The following is a 22,500-nucleotide window of genomic DNA, read 5'->3' as shown; positions in this document are numbered from 1 at the left end:
TATATGCACATTTTTTCTTTTAAATAAGGTTTAGTGTATTTCACTTTGATGTCTATGAAAGGGTTATTAGTCAGTCTTAATATTTACTTTTTAAAAATTGTGTAGTTTTATTTTCATAAGAGTCTGAAATAATTAAGTAAATAAACATAAATATATATATACATATACATATTCTGGTGCATAGAACTATATAGAATAAAAGAAAATAAGAAATGTAAAATTGATATATGAATGTAACTACACTAGACTACAGCAGGATAAAATCCATACAGGTCCATGTAAAACTATACAAAAGTATGGAAAATATACTGTACTAGAATGAATAAACTAAACTAGCCAGACTGGACAAGACTGGACAGTACCTGAGCTCTGTTCTGAGGGCATTTCAGGATCGGTGGCGGCGCTGAACTGCTGAAGGTCCTCCTGACTGGACAGATGAGCTGAATGGATGGACAGAGACTCTTTCTTCTTCTCCTCGTCCACACAGTCCACAAGCATCACCTCGTTCATGGACTCTTTCTCTTTCTCCTCCTTCAGCAGCGGCTCTGGAGATGAGCTCATCATTGTCAGATCGGCCAGACTCCCGTCAGGATGAGCCAGTCTAGAGATCGCATCGGAAGATTGCATTAGAAGAGAAAGCTTAATTTACAGTATATACATGTGTGTGTGTGTGTGTTTGTGTGTGTGCATTAAACCGCGCATGTCGCATTTTTGTCAGAGCATCAGATTGGTCTAACAGCTTTAAAATGTTAGGACAAACTGGAGTCTGCACTTTGCTCACAGCAGCTCACTCTCTGTCCTCTGCTGTTATTGATTTTAAATATATGATATTGATAAAGACGTGATTGCCTCATACCATATAGCCTATTTATCTAAATATCGAACAAACTCGATGGGCCCTATTTTAACGATCTGAAACGCAAGTGTCAAAGCGCGAAGCGCAAGTAAGTTTGTGGGCGGGTCTCGGCGCTGTTGCTATTTTCCCGGCGGGATAAATGGCTCTTGCGCCCGGCGCAAATCTAAAATGGGTTGGTCTGAAGTAGCTTCATTATTCATAGGTGTGGTTTGGGCGTAACGTGAAATAAACCAATCAGAGCGTCATCCAACATTCCCTTTAAGAGCAGGTGCGCAAGTTCCATTATGGATTGCTATTATTATGGCGTATTTACCAGGCGCACGCCAGGAGCGGTTCACAGCCGAGGAGAGTGATTTTCTTGTAAGAGCAGTGAAAGACAGAGAAGTTGTGTTGTATGGGGATGGGAGAAACCCACCCAAAATAGCGTCGGTTAAACAGGCGTGGGAGGAAATAGCCACAATTGTTTCATCGATTTTTTTTTTCCTGGTTCTTGACGGACAAACCAATTTGTCAGATGTCCTTATATACATATATGACCTCAAACAGGTCTGATCCTTAATTACTACAATTAGCCTGAATAATTTGTAAGCTAGATTTATGCCTATTTTTTCACATCTTCGTGGCACACCACAATGATTTCCGTCATCTCATGTGTTAATATTTTTTTAAGTGTAACAATTTATGATTTGCAAAAATAACTGTTGCATCTGTGTAGATTACATGAGCAAAGTGTATGCGCGTTGTGCACGCTATACATTATGGTCAAGCATGCGCCCTTAAAATAGCATAATGAACAACACGCAACGCGCCACTGACTTTAGACTAGGTTTTTTCTGGTCAGTGGCGCAATTGTTTAATGGAACAGCAAAATAGCACCAGGGGTTGTTTGCGCCGGAACACGCCTCCTTTTTTGCGCTGAACCGCCCAGGGAGCGCAAGTTCATTCACTAGTTTAGCGACGTGCTTCTGTGGAGGGAAAAGCGCGCTTTGCGCGGGTGCAAAATAGGAATGACACATGCGTCGGTGTACAAAGTCAATTGCGCTGGGTGCAAGATAGGGCCCGATATATTATACCGCCTAGTAATAATAATAAATACTAATAACAACCATAATCAATCACAATCACGTAATAATCATTATGACGACAATTATAATCGTTTATTGAATATTAGCTCTCGTAATGCATATTTATTATTCTTTATTTTATTATTATTATCTCACTAAGAAAATAGTTGATTTGATATGTGGTTACTGGTATGCATTTGTGTTACGACCTTAAATGTGACTCGTTGAATCAGATTTCAGATATTATGAGACATGACGTAAAATGACATCACTTCCTGGTAGCATCAGCTGTGACTAGCGGGAAAGCCGTCATCTCTTACCTGTAAATGGTGCTCTGCTCTTTGCTGATGACGGCTTTGAGATCGGTGAGCTGCAGGAAGCGGTCGTGGAAGTAATGCAGGTGCAGGATGCAGACCAGCAGGAAGGACGTGGGGATGAAGATACGGGTGAACAGATCAGAGAGGATGTACTTCTCCAGACCCATGGCCTCCAGTCTGAGAGAGCGACAGGGAATCATTACCGCATTCTTCTGACTTAAAACACTTTTATTTTGGTCGGAATCGAAAGCAACACCAATAAACTTTGTGCCCCAAATATAAGTTTTAAATTCAGTTCAAACACTGTTTAGTGTTCCTGTAGCTCAAGTGGTAGAGCATTTGCTTTAACAAGCGCAAGGTTGGAGGTTCGAATCCCCGGGGAACACATGACAGGAGAAAATTGTTAGCCTGAATGCAATGTAAGTCACTTTGAATAAAAGCGTCTGCTTAATGCATAAAATAAAATAAAATAAATGCAGACATCAAAGAATGCTCACTAGTATGGTTGGAGGTAAATCCACCTGATCAAGCATAAAATAAGGAGGTTCAAAACTCACCCATTTATTGAAAACCCCGTCATTTTGGACCAGTAGTCGATGGCGTTCTCAAACTGACAGGTGTAGATTAGGATGAGCACTAGCATGGTGTACATCACCACAGACATCCAGAAGTACTTCAGGATCCTGCGCCACCATTCATAATGCACCTGAGGAGAACAACTGTCTGTCAAACACCTTTAAAGGGAAAGTTCCCCACAAAATTAAGTTCTGTCATAATTTATATTTAATATTTATCTCTTTTATCATAATATTTTTGATTAAACATCTAATTTATCATTCATATAAATAATATAGACATATTTTATTCAAAAATACAGTCAAATAATAATTAGCAATTACATTTATATAAATTCTAGTGATAGAATTATGATAAAAATACATTACATTTATAAATACTGTATATTACACTACATTTACTTAAAATATATATATATATATATATATATATATATATATATATATATATATATATATATATATATATATATATATATATATAATGTATATAAATGTGCATAACATTTATAATAAATTAGGCTTATGTTTATGCAACAAAAAAAAACAATGCAATAAATTAGGGTTGTGCAATATATATCATCTACAATAATATCACAATTATTGTTGAAACAATATGCGATTTGCCATTATCGAGTATATCATACAAACCAAACAAAACACACCAAGAGAGTGCATGCATTTACTATTAACACACGACAATGTTTCATTACCGAATCAATCAGCTGTTTGAACGAATCAGTTGAATGAATGACTCAATAACTCACTCAGGCAGTGATTTTGGGATTATAATTAAAACATATTTCCCTTTTTTTCCCAAAAAAATAATTTAAAATATCTGTATTGAAAGTTTTTTTGAACATCAAAACATTATTTATGCTGTTGTTACTGCAAGTTAAATGCATTCATGTCCTGTCTGTGGAAATGTGTAAATGCATCTAGATGCCACTTCAGAACGGTTTAATATCATATTGAGAATTGTCTCATCCCTAATATATATATAAACAAACAAACAAACACACACACACACACACACTCATTTCTGGGCAAGTTACTGTATACATATTTTTTGTAGTGTGACCTGTACTTGTTTCCACAGGCATATGGCCATAAGTCAAAATCCCAACAACCTGTCTGGCTTTATAGGGTTAGATAGCAGCACCTGGTAAAGAGCCACGCAGGACAGAAACATCATCATGTAGACGATCTTGTACATGACCATCTTTCCTTCGAAGCTGACGAAGAAGAACATTCCTCCGCAGATATAGATCCAGTATTTCACCAGCAGACCCATCACCAGTTTCCCAATCACATGCATCATGTCATTCTCGTCCCCCTCCTCTTCCTCTTTTTCTTCCTCTAAAACCCATATGGAAAGGTGTTTTTTTATGCATTAAGACTGTGATGATTATAAGATTTAGTCTGTATGCTATAAATAGGAAACCATTTGTTTTAGATTTCAATGAACAACCCACTTTGTTCCTGCTCATCTACTTTGACGTCACAAAGCGATGCTTCCTCTTCGATCTTCTCTTGTCGTTCCATCAAAGTTTGTCGAAGCAGGAGCCAGAAACTCAGCTGACACATAACCTACAGACATAATGCCGAAAACAGCAACTGTAGCAACTCACTTTTGAGAACAGCAAGAATGGGTTGAAATGTATAAATAAATCACGGTATACTGACATTTTGTATCAAAAGTAAGTTTATTAAGTCATAGGGTTGCATTATAGTTGTGGTACTTTCCAGCTATTAATGCAAATAAATAAATATCTTAAAAAAAATCTTTAAATACTACATAGAAATGACATTTATTTTAAATCATTCACTAGTTCATTCATAAATTTGGGGTCAGTGTGATTTTTAAAAGTTTTTGAAAGTCACTTTTGCTCACTAAGATTGCAAATATTTGTTCAAAAATACAGTAAAAGAAGAACATTTGTAAAACAGTGAAATTCCAAATGATTGTATTCTATTTAAATATATTTAAATACTATATTAAAATGTAATTTATTCCTGTGATCAAAGCTAAATTTCAGCATCAGTCACATGATCCTTAAGAAATCATTCAAATAAGCTGATATGCTGCTCAAGAAACATTTCTGATTATTATCAAACAATTGTACTGCTTCATATTTTTGTGGAAACCGTGATACACTACCATTAATATAAATAGTATATTTATAAAAAATAAAAAGGAAAAAAATAAATCAATCATTTTAATCAGAAAAGCTAAAGAGAGTAAAGATGTGTATGAGAAGATACAAAAGAGGCTACAAAAGAAGCCCCCCCCTCCCCCCCCCCCAAAAAATGTTTTTTTTGTATAGGCAATAAAAATTTTGCAATTGACTACTAAGCACCAATTAAAAAAAAATCTAATCACATTCCACATATTTCAGTTTTTGCTGTATTTTTGATAAAATAAATTCAGTTTTTTTCAGTTTTTTCAAAACATTAAAAAATTCTAAATTCCAAAATTTTAACAGGCATTCTATATATTTATTCATGACATAATTAATATATACCAGCTGCTAAAAATAAAACATGCATTATTTGTATTTGCTAAAAAATAAATCTGCTTATTAAATTGTATATACAGTATATATTACATACACTACATACATACAAAATCATTACACAAATCAGGGAGTTTATTGTGTAATTGTTACCTTGCTGCTCAGTTCACTGAAGGGCACCTCCATCTTCAGAAAGAAACCTGGCACTGGTCTCAAGGGCTCAAAACACCAGATATACTGAAAGACCAGCAGGAAGTTCCCATAGGCCACCATGAACGGGGAAGTCAGCATGGCATATTTCCTCCGGTCTCGCACCATCCACAGAGTACAGGACCACAGCAGAAAGACAAACGTTGGCCAGCTAATGTACGTTATACTCCACGCCTTACAAATGAAGACAGAGTGATGAGATGTCAAGGATTGTATTTTCATGCTTTTCTACTCAAAATCAAATGTAGAACTTCAAAAGAAAAGTTAAAGGGATAGCTCACCCAAAAATTTAAACGTGCTGTTTTTTAGAAGAAACCATGGTCTTCGGTGATTCATGAAATACAAGTAAGCAGCTCCCAGTTTTTGAGAATTAAAAAACATATCAAGTAACACAAAATTGATACCCGTGGCTCCTGACAATTTATTGAGGTCTTATGAAGTGAAACGACTGGTCTGTGCAAGAAACTGAACATTATTTACAACATTATGATCTCTAATTCACAGCCAGGCAAATGGAAATATGATTCTTCTCCATGAACTGGTTCTTTTAGACATTTCGCTTCTGGTTAAAAAAACTGATTCAACAGTTCATGTAGTGATGTAACATAAATATTATTATTACTAAAGCACCCAAAATGATGGATGTTTTACATGCCTAAGGTATATAAAGTTTGCATCAGGCTCTGAATTACAGGTAATAATGTTGTAAATAATAATCAGTCTCTTGCACAAACTGATATTTTCACTTCATAAGAACTCAATATATCAACAGAAGCCACAGGTATTAACTTGTTTGCCTTGATTTTTTTTTACTTATATTTTATGAATCACCAAGGACCACAATTTCACAAAATCATCTTTACTTTTCTACTCAGGAAAAAAGTGACCTACAGTACATCTCGCATGGCCTGCAATTAACAGCAGATGTTCATTTTTGGGTGAACTATCCCTTTAACCTCATTTAACCTTTGACCTTCTCACCATCATAGCAATAAGAGCACAGATGTAGCTCTGCTTCATGATGAACTTGAACACTTTTACGAGAGCGTCTGGCGGTCCGCCCTGCTCTTCCTCTTCCTCTTCCTCCTCGTCTGTCTTCTCCTCTTCCTCCAGCTGTGAGTCGTTGAGCTCAGCTGTGTTTTCATCTGTCCTCTCTGTGCGGGACATTATAAATAATACAGTCATTTTTCCAAATGTCAGTGGAATGATCAAATAGTTAACTAGAAACTAGTCTCAGCCCCAGACAGTGGAGAGATTTTAATCAGTTGTGTTTATAAAGTACCAGGTTACAGTGAGGAAGAACTAGTCACTGGATTTGCCACAGTTTTTACCATATTGTTTTTTACAGAGCCTTAGTATCAAATAAACTAGATACTGAAGAGTAGAACACTATACTGTGGTGCACTTTGTTTTTAAATTGGCTTTTAGTTTCTACTTTTTAAGATAAACATCTTCAGAATGAAAAGGCAAGTTTTTGTCTTTTTTATTAGTTTCATTTTTATTTTATTTTTGTTTGTTTTTTACGTACATTAAGTTAAACTAAATAGAAGTGACGCCTTAGCAACTAACTGAAATTAATAACGTTTTTACATATTTTTAAGTATTTTTAATATTTTAAGGCAACATTGTTTTGATTACTATCTGATATTTTAATTAGTGTTTTAATTACTATATAACATTATTACAATATATTTGTATAACTATAATAACCCTGGATATAATATATAGATTTAATTGTACTAGGCATTTCACAGTTAAACAATATCTATGGATATATATATATATATATATATATATATATATATATATATATATATATATATATATAAGCGTTATATAAATGAAGGATGTGTATTTATGGTATCTCACCGTCAAATTCAACAGACTGATCCACTTTATACTGAGGAGCTGAGTAAATATCCAGAGTGACCGGTCCGTTCTCAATGGGCACAGCGGACACATAGTCAAACGACGTCCCGTTAGAGTTAAGCAACATTACCTTCATAATAACAGGGGGAAAAATTACACAAGGAACAGGTCATGTAATATGAACAGAAACTTACTCAAATCTGTCTAAAAGCTATTAATATACAGCATGCAAAATTAATTTTTTAAACTAAAATCATTTTTGCATACAGTTTAAGAATATGAAATAAAATGTACAATTAATTTGAACAAATAAGTAGTGTTTTAATTCACAGTTAAAGTGTGTAAAAATATTTGCTTGTCCAAATCTCACAAAACCTACAAGAAAATTTCAAAAAAAAAGAAAGAAGAAGAAAAAAATTATAATTACATTCAATAGAAAGAATTTTTTGAATTGTGACATTTTCTTTAACCACATATTTTTGCTACAAATTCTCATTCACCTGGTTGTAAAATAAATAAATACGAAATAAAAAATACAGTAAATTTTTATTACTGTTATTGATTAATATCAATCAAATGCTGCTATAATTAACGATAACTTTTTATTTTAAAGAAACTAATAATACTAATCAATTTTTATGGGATTAATGGGAAATAAAAAGTTATAACTGAAAATAAATAATTATATTATAATTTTAATAAATGGAAAAGAATTTCAAATCATAGATAAATTGCACAGTATTGCAGTTTATTATATATATATATTATATATATATATATATATATATATAATATAATGAGATTTACAAAAAAACTACTCATGAAAATTTTTAAAGGGTGGGAAGGCATCTTTTTCTTATCATTTTACAGTTTTGAAGATTCACCCGAAGAGATCAAGTTTCGCCACATCAAGAGCAGCATGCACACAAACACAAGCTGCTAAAAAGCTTAAATCAATCACACTATATTTGTCTACAGTTTAAATCTGCAAACACAAAGTTACATAAGACTTCAAACCTCTGAGGTGCTGTACCCATCCAGAGTGGAAATGAGCTAAAGAGAAAGAGAGAGAGAGAAAGAAAGACAGCAGACGGGGCGAGGTGAATATACTGATGAACACCGGAGGATTGATAACATTAAACTGTTCTCTAACATCACATCAGTGCTGAGCAGAGCAAAGTACAGCCACACTATTCACACACATTCACAGAAACCTTTCATATTGACGGGAGAGGCTGGACGCTAAAGTTTAAGACACAAATAGATAAAGTGTAATAAAATAAACACTTTCAAGTGTATTTTGAATGCTTTTGATTCACTAGTCTACTTCATTACATGCATGTTAAATTCAGACTTATATTGTGGCTTTGAGGATAAAGTACTGCATTGTGAGACATTCTTTTTAAATGCTCTTTGTTCCCTCACATTTGTTTCCTCAGTCGTCTGATGCGCTTTCCACCAGAGCAGCCTCTTCCTGATCGACGTGTAAATGAAGCGGTTTCCAGCAGACTCATTTTCCTCGTTTATCTCCTCTTCCTCACTCTCCTGCTGGAGGAAAATCAATAAACACAGACACATATTCAGTGAGTGTGAACGAAGTAAAAAAATGCATCGTGGAGCAGCTTAGGAAGGAAAACTCTCAATATCTAAAGGCGTGTGAATCAATAATCTCATGCATGTGAGGTTTTAAAGCTCTATAAAGCTTTATAAAGCATGTGGACAGATGGAGAAAATGTGACAGAGATCAAACCAACATTGTACATGTTATCTACCGATCATATACATCTTCATATCAGTGTTACTTTAGTATCATTGATATACTCTTATATGCATGATTCTTTTGTTAATATTTTTCACGATAATTTTAGTATACGTTTTTTAAATATTCTTGTGTTACTGTCATTTTTAATAGTTTTTTTATTAATTTTATTTTATAAAGGTTTACATTTTTATATTTAATTTTATATATATATATATATTATAAGGTTAACATTTATTTTATTTAAAAAAGTAACAAAAATCATTTAAGTTTTAGTTTTATAATAGTAACACTTTTTAATATAAGCAAATCATATTATACACAGTCTAATGACTAATATTTATTAAGGAATATTAACATTTATTTATTAAGAAATGTTGCATATTTCTTTATTTTAACCAAAATTTTTACTTGCTTTAACATTTTTTAAACTAAATGTTAATTGGTCAATAAATCATTATATATATTTGTCCCTCCGTCCTCAATATGTTTGCCTTTTGTAAAATCCCCAAAATAAATTTCTTTGTATTAAAGTGTATTAAATGCATTAAATCGAGACAAGCTTGACATCAATAATAAAAGCAAAACAATGTTTTTTTTGTGTAAAATACCATACAATACTTGTTTTTAAAGTACATTTATATGTAAACCATTTTTTCTCCACAACATTTTTTGTATCCATTCATCAAATCTAGTGAAGTTAATGCTTAAAAACAAGAATTTTATATTTATTTTCCAATGGAATTATTGTAAAATATATCGTTTAATTGATATTTTTTTTTTTTTGCCAGTGTGCATACTTAAAATACAAGTAAAAATTTTTCTCTTCAAGTGGCATTAGGCTCACCATGATCATGGGATCTTGCAGCCACAGACGGACCAAGGTGGCCAGTGTGTAGTACAGAACCAAGAGCATGATGGGATTGAGGAAATGGTGCCAGTTCAGGCCACTGTTGACAGTGAGTTTCCAGGTTGAGGAACAGTCGGTTCGAATGATGGAGGAGATGCCAAACAAACTGTGGAGGAAGAAAGTAAACCGGGTCACTTTGCTTTGATGATATAATTTTTATTCTGCTCTCTACTGTTGCTGTGACAGAAATGATCACACAGGAAGTGATGTGGAAAGTGCTGGCTGTCAACACAGTCATGCAGATCAATGGAAAATAAATAAATCTAAACGTCCTTAAATCAAGATTCATTTCAATAGATAAATACATTTAAATAAATAACATTTATTTGGGATGCAAAATGACTTTGTTGTTGTATGCCTTGTTTTCTGGAAAGTTTTTGTTCAAAACAAGAAAAATGTCTGCAAATAGGGTCAGAAAAACAAAGGAAAGGAAAAACAAGATTATTTTTTCTTACTTAATTTTGATGATTTTTTCTGAAAACAAGTCTTAATATCTTGTGTAATTTCGCTCTAGATTGAAGAATGTAGATATTTGTAGTGGAAAATAAGACAATATACTGAGGAAGAACATCACTTTTTGAGTTTAATGAGTTTATCTGACCATAATGCACTTCTAACTTTAATTAACCTTGAGATCATAACCATAAACACAATGACAGGCAAACCTTAAAAACGGCTTTTACCAGTGAATTCATCACTCAAGATAAACACACCAGGAACACACCAGATGTTCTTTCTTCAGTAAATAATGATTGATTTGTGGTTGAACATTCCTCGTATTCATAAAACCATCTTTCCTATTGATCTGATTATTTCACATTTAAAAAAAAAAAGTGTAGAAAAATAAAATCACTTTTTCAGTTTACGACAGCAAGTAACAATTAATTAAACAATGAATTTTGAAATGGCAAGAATGAAATGTTTTGTCCTTGTAAAACAAACTCCAATAATCTCCGGTGATTTTTCATAGTTGTAAATAAAACTGTACTTTAAGGCTGATCCCAATGCAAAAACTGCTCTAAAAGACAGCATAATTATATATCATGGCCCAATTAGAGAGCATACCGCATTTATTAGTCATGGTGAAGGCAATGCCAGAATGCAATGCAGCAAGTACAAAATTATATAATTTTTAGGCTTATATTTTACTGACAGCCTTTTCCACTGTTGCAAATTTTCTTAAAATATTTAAAATTTTTACATTACTTTTTTTTTTTTTTTGCATTGTGACAATATTTTCATTCCATATTTATTATATTGAATGATATTTTATTCAAATTTGAAATATTTAGGGGTGTGCTCAATTTGCATAACCTTAATGTAATAATGCTAATAAATCTAATATGAGATAGACATTTCTTCACAGAAATATTATTCAAACATATATGAAATATAAAATTAGTTCTATATGATCACATTTTTTTTGCTTTTACAATTTAAATATTTGGGTCAGTAAGTTGTTGTTTTTTTTTTATTCAAAAATATTGTTATTTACAATACTGTTTTTTTATTTTGAAAAATAAAAACTTTTATTCAGTATTATAATTTAACAAAAGGTTTATATATCTTTTTCTTTTTATTATTATTATTAATGTATTTTATTTGTATTTTATTTTTGCTTTAGATTTTTTGAGATGACATATGGGCTGGATATTTCTTCATAGATGTAAATATGTATGAAATGTAAAATTAAATGAAATGCAAAATTATATATATATATATATATATATATTAAGTTTATGGGCAGGTTTTTTTTTTTTTTTTTTTAAGAAATGCCTTTATGCAGCAATATTTCTCATGCTTGTTATACTATGGTGATGTAAGTACAATAATATGCTATTACCTTAATGCATATTTAACACTTAAAACTGTCTTGTTAATCACATCATAAAAATAATGGATCTAATGTAAAACAATGAATGAGTCATTTCTTTGGCATACAGTATACTGTACATACACAGCGTTCGGCTGAAATGCATTAATGATGCTATATTTATTATGCTTTACTTGTTCTGCGTGTAACTCTGTGGTTCGTCTGCAGCTCTTTTGTGGACTGCCCTTTGTCAGAACAAACAAGAACAGATGGGACACGGAAACTTTTATCTGTACACCGCCTGAACACTATGTGTCTATCAGAGGCCAGACACAGGAAATAGGGCCATGTTTCGCTGCAGGGCATGATGGGTATTCTCATTCTCATTCATTATTTACAGCACACGGCAGGTGCAGATTAATATCCATATGATGACATTAAACATATGACATATTTTATGAGTATTACTGGCACTGTCGTACAAACTTGCATTCAGAGTCCACTAAATTATAGAGCAGATTATTTGCATAAAGCTTTCTATATTTATACTGTGTGTGTGTGTGTGTGTGTGTGTGTGTGTGTGCTCTTGTTTTTGTGTCATATCAGGACACAACTCTATTTATTTATTTTCTAACTATTTAGTCATCTTATTTTGACCTATATCCAATACCATTACCAGTATATTTCCCTTTTCTCTCTCTTGTGATTATAAACAAGTTTTTTTTTAATTGCTTTATTTTTAACAAAAACCTACTTTTTATAATTAAATAAACAATAATGAAGTTATTTTATAATTTGAGAATAACTATAAATTGGTCATTGCTTTTTTTCAGACAGATGCAGTAATAACCTTAACATTTTATTTAAAGATTTAGATGGTCTAAAGCAAAAGAGTTGTAAAAATTCTGAAAAGAAAGGAAATATTTAGGTATTGGCATCGGATATTTGCCAAAATAAGATGAAAAATGTAGTGATGCATGATATTGAATTTTTGGAGATATCCGATATTTTTCATCTTATTTTGGCCAATATTGATACTGATATATATAATATCTTTCTCTCTCCTGTGATTATAAACAAGTAATTTTTTTCTATTTTGCTTCGTTTTTAACAAAAACCTACTTGTTATTTTATCATTTGAAAATAATAATAAAAAACAATCCAGACAGAGGATAACCTTTAAATGGTTTAATTGTTTCAAGTAAAATAGGCTAATTGTAAAAATTCTAAGTGAATCAAGTACACAAGAATAAATATATTACACAAGAATAAAAAAATCTGTAAAATGAATTAATTTACGTGTCACGTTTGTGATTTTTATGACTTTTTAATCAAAATACTAAATAAATAAAACACCTTACCAGACGGCATTAGGACCCGGGGGAAGCTGTTGTTGTTGTGCTGCATGCACTAGTAAATGTTTACTCTATCGTGCACCAGATGCATATTCTGTATTTATACATTCTATGTACATTCCCAGATTAAATGAAGTGATCCAAAACAGTGAATCTTGTTTTTGTTTTTTGTTTAACCAAGTCTGTATTTTTCTGTTGCCCTTTGGATGTAGTAACATCTACACCATGTTTGCACTTTCTTCTGTCACTGGCCATAATTCTAACCGTTCATCTTTTTAATTCAGGTTGCTGTTATAGATATTGCTGGTGTCTGACCTGCTGTAGCTGTCGTTGAGGCTGATGGTTTCCTGCAGGAACTGGAACTGGTTGGAATAAAGTATGATGAGATGCCCAGCACTGAAGATGGCCATGAGGACACACAGACAGCTGAAGAAGAGCTTGTCGAAGCTCTTGCAGAGCGACCACCACGTGCACAGCCCCAAAAACACAAAGAAGTAGACGGCTGAGCTCAGAGAGGGAAGCGTGACACCTGGAGACCAGAGCATTGACCGGTTACACCTTTAATTGATCATGCTTTTTTTTTTTCATATTTAGAATTTGTACATTCATATTTATTTGCATTGAGACATAATTTTCATAATTTATTTTTATATTTCATTATAAATTATTCAATTTATAAAGGACTTTTTTTGTACAGTCTTTAAGGATGATATACAGTTTTCACGGTTTAAACAATAAATATTTAGGTAGAGAGTGTGATTATTAATACAAAAAATACAATGCAAGATATTCTTAACGTTACAAAAAAATCTTAATTTTTTTCATGTAATAGAATTTTTATATTTGCTTTTAATTTTTGGGATTAAATATGAGCTGTACGTTTATTCACAGAAATATATGTCAATTTTCATGAAATATATTATATAAATTGAATGCAAAATGATCTCAGTTGCTTTTGCATTACCGTTCTAAAGTTTAGGCTCTGTAAGTGACAGCAGAAACATTTATAAAGTAAAAAAATAAAAATAAATCATGGTTTCCACAAAATATTCAGCAGTACAACTGTATTCAACATTGATAATAATCAGACATTTTTCTTAAGCAGCAAATCAGTATATTTTCATGATTTCTGAAGATCATGTGACACTGAAGACTGGAGGAATGATGATGAAAATACAGCTGTGCATCACAGAAATAAATTATATTTTATAATACATTACAACGAGTTATTTTAAATTGTAATAATATTTCACATTCAGTTTTTACTGGATTTTTTATCAAATAAATGCAGCTGAGATGGTTCATGGTTAAAGATGCAAATTATAGATTATGATGATGTTTATGGTTCTATATATAAATATAGAGTCTATCAAAATCATTCAAACCTTACCGACCCCAATCATTTGAATGCTTGCCTATTTAAAACCAAGTATCCCGTATCCGCACCTGTTAATCCCAGGAGAATGGTAACCACCACTTGTCCAGCAGTAGTGATGAGGTTACCGATGCTCTCTTTGAGTTTGGCTGCCACTCCTGCTACTCTGCGCAGGATCTTCATCTTTATGCTCTCCTCCTCCTCCTCCTCCTCTTCCTCATCCAGACCACCTGCCTCCCCGTCCTCTTTCTCTGCTTCATCTTCTGCATCAAAGTCCTCATCAAAGATCATCTCTTCATCGTCACCGTCTTCCACCTTCTCGTCATTCTCCTCCTGTGTTTGATCACAGAACATTAGAATCATGCAGATTCACTGTACCACATGACCTAAAACACTTGACCAAATGTGAAGAGTACAATGGATAGAAAACAGTTGACAGTACAAAAACAGAAAAAAAAAATGCATTATATTATTTGAAATGTTAATGAGCAAATAATATTGGCTAAAATATACAAATGTCTTGTTTTCCATGTTTCGTGTTTTTCGTGTCTTTACTGACGTAGAAACTACATGACATCTGTGTCGTGGACAAATAAAGAAGTAGCTTCGCAACAAACTTCAAACTTGTTATTGTTTTGGTAGTGCGCCCTCTAGTGGCAGGTCCTACAACCTGTACCTTTAATGTAGACATATAGATTTATTTGGTGATAATAAAGGGCTGACTGTACATTATACTGTCTACCTATGAAATATAAAACACTGATTTGAGTTGAAATTATTTTATGGTGTGAGAAGAATGAAAGCATGGACTGATATGAGAGATATGTCACTATAGCGGAGTAAGAAAACAAGCAGGTGTGTGTTTGAGTAATTCATCAGGCAATGCAGGAACCCTGACCTCCGCCTCAAAGTCATAGTTGTCCCGGGCCATTTCTTCACTGGAACGCTTTTGAACCAGCTTTCTGCACAGCAGCCACACGGACAGACTCGCCATGAACATCCCAATATCCGGAAGGAAAACTCGGATACCATTGCCTGCATCTGCACCAATAACACTACGAACACAGACAGCACATCGACACACACCATGATTCATGCATCTTTCTTTAACATGTGTTTTGAAAAGCTTTGCAGACGTCCAGTATTCACATGAACCTGTTACAGGGGATCGTGACTATAACAAAGAAAACTAGCATCGCCAGAATTCCCATTAAACCGCACGCCATCTGTGAGGGTGGAAAACATTTTCCAGTTTGAGCTTCGCACACATCTGTTGTGTGCCGTTTATATGCTTCCACACCCAGGTCAGTAAAATCAGACTCGCACCATATTAAAAAAAGTATAAATATTTCTCATAAAACACTTTTCACACAAGAGTGCAATGAAGTCTTGAAGTGCTTAGTTGGAGTCGGGAGGATTTAGTCAAAACAGGTCTGAATGAAGGTGTTTTGTTGATCATTGAGACAATGAAAAGCAGTTATTCATGCTATTATGAAAGGAAACATATGGTGAACACAATAACTGGACATGTATGGATGACTTATGTGCTTATACAAGATATAATGTGCCCTCCGGTCAGACACTATATGTATCACAAGATGAGGAAAGTGAAGTTAGCATGACTCTATGTTTGAGTAAACAGCTGATTTTACTGTATCTGAACAAAACTTAACAATAAATCAATAATAAAAAATAAAAAAGTCACTATTGGGTTTTAAGTATTTGGTTTACAGCAAATGAAAAGGGCTTCCTTTTTCTTTGCCTCAAAAGCGTTTACTCTATTTAAATGCAGATTGTAAACAAAACTAAACCTTGAGGCATTACTGACTCTTTTGCTATAATGTGTGCCTTAATTTCCGCATCGGTGCATCAGGATTTAAAAATAAAATTTAATTTAATTTAAATAAAAATTATATATATTTATATATATAATTATATATATATATATATATATATATATATATATATATATATATATATATATATATATATATATATATATATATATAATTCTAACTGTGAAAATATCATAAAACACAACAGCTTTAAGAGCTTTTTTGCATCATATTAATTTCCATTTTGATGCATCTGTCTTCAGGATCTCTCCTCCGCTAAATTACGTTCCCTATTTCAGCTCTGAACAATGACTTTCAGACGAAGCGTAATGTTATCTGTCTCTGTTTGCTGAAGTACTTCAAACCGAAAACACATCCCTCTTATGTGTCCAAGATATTACACACTTCTAAGTGACTCCAAACATCAGGAAAACCATTACCTTACACGACCAGAAAACAATACTAGACAATGCAATACTGTACTACTATTCCAAAGGTTAATATCACTAAATGGTTATATATTTATTCTAATATTATTTTGACTTATACTGTAAGAGTTATCATTACTTGAAATAATAATAATAATAATACATTAAAATGAAATTTTGTATTATTTGTATACAACTAATAATAATAATAATAATAACATTAAAAAACAATTATATATAATATATTAATGGTATTTATTATTATTATACTATTCTGAAGATCATGTGACACTGAAGACTGGAGGAATGATGCTGGAAATACAGCTGCGGGTCACAGGAGTAAATGTCATATTACAATATATTCAAATAGAAAACAGTTATTTCGGATTGTAACAATCTTACTGCATTTTTTTATCAAATAAATGCAGTCTTGCAGAGCAGAAGAGTTTTATTGCAAAAACATAAAAAATCTTACTGACTACACTTTTGAACAGAAAAAAAAAATGGTGCATCTATGACTGTCATTATTGCATAATGTAGATTCACGTTCTTTTTAAAACAGCATTTAGTGTATAGTATATCCTGCACAGTATTTAACCGCTCTTAAAGTTCTGGTAGCAACAATTCTTTCTCTTTTCCTCCTCAAAACTCTCTATAAAGACTCAATCAATAATCGGGGATGTTTTTGCGGTGCTTGCTGCAGGTTGTTAGAGTCTTGCTGTTAAGAAGCAGTTGTAAAAAAGATTTCATGCAGTAAAAACATTTCCAATTAAACACCTTTCATATTCACAATAGCGATATGTGAGAGTTTGATAAACAGGCATGAAATGAAACCTTCATAAAATGTTTGTAAGGCAGGTTATAGGCTTGTGATTAAAATAAGCGCTTGGACTCACCTCTCGAAACCAATCTGTCGTATTGACTTCTCCCACGCTGAACCTGGTAAATAGAAAAGATAAAGCTTTACTACCAATTGTAAAGGATTTTCCAGCACGCTGACTTTAAAAGCACAGGGTGATTCTCTGATAACTACTTGCACCGTGGGCTTTCATAAAACAATGACGAGAGCCAAGGTGCTTTGTTTTGTCAGACTGTAGGGTCACTGTGGGTCACTTCTGAGCTCTTTGAGGAAGACTGAATTAATGTATTTAGAGATGATTCATGTGATGAGATGACACGTTCTCTTTAAAAAGAGCAGGCTGTTCTATTTACAGAGAAGCACTGTTCTTCCTTCACTTGCCCTTTGCTCTTTCATTTCATAAAAATATTAAAATTAAAATTATTTGTCCTAGTTAAAAAATAAAATAAGAAATGAAATAATTAAAATAATTAAATATAAAAAAAATAATACATCAAAATAACTGATACCAATGTAGTCATTTTGATATGCTTAATAAATTTGATGTAATGTTAGTGTAAGAGTGAATTTCACAAAGAATGTCTGTCACATTTCAATCAATAATAAAATAAAATATTATAACAAAAACGATTGAATAAAAAATAAATATATAAAATTAGATTAAGATTATAATAAAATAAAAATTTAATGTAAAGAATACAATATATAAAATATATTTACAAAATAGAATTAAATGCGGGAAAACAAAATAAAAATTTCTAAAACAAAAATGATAAAATACAAATATTAAATATAAAATTAGAAAAAATATAATAAAACAAAAATGCATTTAAAAATACACTAAATAAAATAAAATAAAATAATATAAATTAAATTAAGCACAACTTTTTGATTTGCATGAATTTATGACAATCTTGATGGAGCCTTTTTGAAATATGGAAGTATAACTTACAGTTGAAATGAGAATTGATAGAGTTTGCAGCCAGCAAACTGTAGATGGTGATTTGATAGATGATGTGAAAGAAGAGGAAGGTCATACTGCAGAAGCATAAAGACATTAGCAATTGCCCCGTGTAACCTGGAAGAGAAAAAGCAACAGGAACAAGCATCGAGGGTCAGTAATGATTCATGTCTGACATGGTAATGAACCACACAACTCATAAGGGATTTCCTGATACAATAATTAATTATGAGTTCAAAGAAAGGCATTGTGCCAATTATAGTAAAACCTGTATTAAATGTGTTAAATAAAGTCCAGTCTTTCCTCCCTGTTACCTGTGAGAATTAAATGCCAGATACAGTTTAACCAAATAATCAATAATAACCAGAAAAAAAGATTGTATACTGTACATACTGCAGGACTTTTAATTATAAACAAGCATGAAATACAGTGGGACTCTTATTTTGAAAAGTATATGTTACTTCCAGCTGCTCTTTTCAAAATATGAGGGAAAGTTAAAATTCTCTTACAATCATTTAAAAAATATTATAATATAAACAACATTATGTAAACCATAATTCATCAAAATTATACAAGCAATTGCTTGAGAATAAATGTGCATTTCCCACTGATTGCAAATGGTTTTAAAAACATAAGCCTGCAAAAAATGCCATGTTTTGACTTTGAAATATGCATGTGATTTATTAACTTCAATCATTGCCTTCTGAAATGTAATAATCACATTAGGCTGTATTGTTATTGCTGTGTTAACATTTCTAAACTGAACACCTTCTGTTATACAGTTCAAGACGTTTTGTGTTCATATATTTCAACTGAATTAATATGCAATATTGCAATATTCAAATGCAATATTAATAATAAATGCAATATTCAAAATTGGTCACACCAGGGTCATACCACTAAAATGTTATGCAACGTTTGAACAAACAAGTTTCAAGCCAAAGAAGCAACAATAAAAGCTCTTTATTTAAGATATAACTAATAAAAAATTGGGTTTGAATGAATGTGTTTTTGTGCTTTCTGATATGACTTGATTAACCGCATCTCTCCTGACCAGGGTAAACTTTCAATTTACTGTGCAGTTTTTTCCATCTCTGATTTATATGGCCAAAAACTAATGCTTTTATCCTAATAAACCATACATCAATAAAAAAAAACTAATTTTATGCCCAAAAATGCATTAAACAAATAATACAAATATTCCATCTTTATGTTTTTATAAATTCATTTGGTGATTCTATATATATATATATATATATACACACGCACATGCACGCACACACATGCACGCACACACACATGCACATATACATCTCTGCACTTAAAATATGAAATGTAATGTAACCAGGATGCAAAACTGAACTCAGTTTAACAATCAAATTATTTTATCAGAGGACCAGAATGAGAAAGTCACTTCAAGCCTTTGAGCAGTTTTGTCTGGTTTTGTCCGTTGTAAACAAAGCAAAAGAACAGAAGTGCATGTGTGAATCTGCATGTTTGCACGCTCCTCTTTTATTTCCTTTTCTTTTTGTATGTTGACTGAAACACAGCAGCTGATTATGATGCACAGTCACCTGCAGGCATTTCTGTTTTCCAATTGCATAACCCGAAAACACTAGCATGCCATTATATTGTTTCTATGTAGTCATTGCATAATCACATCTACATATTCCCACAAATAGGATCCAAATGAGCGTCTGATAAATCTGTGTGAACCGTGAAGCCCAGAATGCATTGCTCTTACTATGAGCACAGGTCTGCTTAACTATTGATGAGTGTAAGTGGACCACTTGAAAAGTGTCCTCTCCTCTTCCTCTTTCATCTTATTCCACAAAAACGTTTTCTTATACATAGTTAACAATCAGAAAATAAAAAATTCAGAATTCCAGAAATGTGCCGCAAAGTACGGAGCAGAAATGGACCTGAGGTTCAGAGAACGCTGTCATTATTTACTCTAATATTTAAAATGCACTACTGTTCGAAAGTTGTGGATTTTTTTTAAAAAGTTTTATTCAGCAAAGATGCATTAAATTGAAAAAGAAAAAGTTTTTTTTTTACTTTCTATTCATCTGTGAATCCATTTTCAACAAAATTATGAAGAAGCTGTTTTTCATCATTGATAATAATCATAAATGTTTCTTTAGCAGCAAATCATCATATCACAATGATTTCTGAAGATCATGTGACACTGAAGACTGGAGGAATGACGCTGAAAATACAGCTGCGCAGCACAGAAATAAATGACACTTTAAAACAGAAAACAGTTTTTTTTTTTAAGTTTTAATATTTCACAAAAAAAATCAGTTTTTACTGTATTTTTTATCAAATAAATGCAGCCTTGGTGAGCATAAGAAACTTCTTCACTTTGCTGATTTGTTTCTAACACCTTACGCATAAAATTAGCATATAATGCTGTGACTTTTAAAACAATGGTTTGATCTTTGACATCATATGTAACGTTTCTCTCACAGTCTTTCATGTATCGGCCTCATCAAGCTCAATAACTCAACTCTATTAGGAGAATAAAAATCACACGGATCAGTTTCTCTAATGCTTAAACCTTCCTCGTCTCCACAGATTAACATCCTCATTAATTATTCAGCATGATCAACACACATTCATTGCATCCTAAATCACCATCTATAGGGTCTCCTGACTCTAGTTGATTCAACCCTTTTCCTGCATGAGGCACTAACGGAGGATTCAGGAGGAGACGAATGTGCTTCCTGCATCAGACTTGTGACACTTAGGGAAGAGTTTGTGCTGGTGCAGTGATGATTCTCACCTTGCATGGTTATGCTGGAGGGTTCGGGGAACAGCGGGATGAGGAGGAGGTACAGGAGGTAGATGAAGGACAGTCCATTGTACCTGAACAGACATGCTGCGGAGAGAAGATATCAACATGTTAGAGGAATCTAGAGTTAAAAACAAAACAATAAAGTTGTTGCACTGCATCTCTCTTTTTGAAAAACATAACATCTGAAATAATGCTCACACGGATGAAAATATGGTCAATAAGTAACAGTTATGTTACCATAATATGACATTTTGTAAAAAAAAAAGTATAATAATAATAATTATTATTAGTTACATTATATTGTATATATTATATTATATTATTATAAATGGATGAATTGTTGAATAAATATAGAAATAAATAAGTATTTATTGTATATTATGTATACTATGTTAATTAATGTGTATTATTTATATTATATTATTTATAATTAAATATAGAAATAAATAAGTATTTACAATATATTATTTGTACTATGTTAATTAATGTGTATTATTTATATTATATTATTTGTAATTAAATTAATACATTTTATATATATTATTTATAGGTGAATGCATGAATAAATGGATGAAAATTTGCATTAATATTATATGCAAATTATTGAAAAAATAAATATTATTTACATTATGAATGAGTGAGTGAGGGAACATTTTCGGTCTTACCGATTACACACCATCTCAGGACAAAATGCTAAACTTTTTCTGAAATGTTTAAGTTGAAATTGAAACATTAGGCTACCTAAAGAAACTTAGAGAAATTTGGTCAAATATTGTATTTTTAACAACACTCTGACATTTATGGGTCCATTTCTTTTCTAATTCATCACATACAGCACTGCACTGCACATACAAATCCATCTAATCAGATCTTTTCCTTTTAACATGATGCTTCTGTCATGGATGGTTAACTTGAGATGACAATAAAATGCGGCTACATCAGATTCACTGATTCCTTGACAAACACATCAGTCACATCTTTCTTTTCCACAGTTTCTGGGG

At 32.3% G+C, this 22,500-nt stretch overlaps 1 protein-coding gene across 1 annotated transcript in view; it reads right to left on the bottom strand.

Moving 5' to 3' along the window:
* LOC113112520 (piezo-type mechanosensitive ion channel component 2-like) overlaps positions 1 to 22,500 on the bottom strand; it is a 59,757-nt gene that overhangs the window by 34,594 nt on the left and 2,663 nt on the right. The window contains exons 2-18 of the mRNA XM_026278173.1: positions 21,488 to 21,583; positions 18,694 to 18,819; positions 17,779 to 17,821; positions 15,518 to 15,674; positions 14,691 to 14,952; positions 13,560 to 13,773; positions 10,014 to 10,182; positions 8,833 to 8,955; positions 8,425 to 8,460; positions 7,408 to 7,537; positions 6,520 to 6,692; positions 5,482 to 5,712; positions 4,288 to 4,402; positions 3,975 to 4,171; positions 2,795 to 2,943; positions 2,241 to 2,414; positions 363 to 601 (exon numbers count right to left, since the gene is read on the bottom strand). Of these exons, the coding sequence (XP_026133958.1) occupies positions 363 to 601; positions 2,241 to 2,414; positions 2,795 to 2,943; positions 3,975 to 4,171; positions 4,288 to 4,402; positions 5,482 to 5,712; positions 6,520 to 6,692; positions 7,408 to 7,537; positions 8,425 to 8,460; positions 8,833 to 8,955; positions 10,014 to 10,182; positions 13,560 to 13,773; positions 14,691 to 14,952; positions 15,518 to 15,674; positions 17,779 to 17,821; positions 18,694 to 18,819; positions 21,488 to 21,583 (2,634 nt within the window). The remainder of the gene's footprint in view (positions 1 to 362; positions 602 to 2,240; positions 2,415 to 2,794; positions 2,944 to 3,974; positions 4,172 to 4,287; positions 4,403 to 5,481; positions 5,713 to 6,519; positions 6,693 to 7,407; positions 7,538 to 8,424; positions 8,461 to 8,832; positions 8,956 to 10,013; positions 10,183 to 13,559; positions 13,774 to 14,690; positions 14,953 to 15,517; positions 15,675 to 17,778; positions 17,822 to 18,693; positions 18,820 to 21,487; positions 21,584 to 22,500) is intronic.

The sequence above is a fragment of the Carassius auratus genome, chromosome 2 (genome assembly GCF_003368295.1).
Source record: "Carassius auratus strain Wakin chromosome 2, ASM336829v1, whole genome shotgun sequence".
Classification (NCBI taxonomy): domain Eukaryota; kingdom Metazoa; phylum Chordata; class Actinopteri; order Cypriniformes; family Cyprinidae; genus Carassius; species Carassius auratus.
Note: the sequence above shows the minus strand (reverse complement) of the source record. Positions and strands in the feature narration are given on the sequence as shown.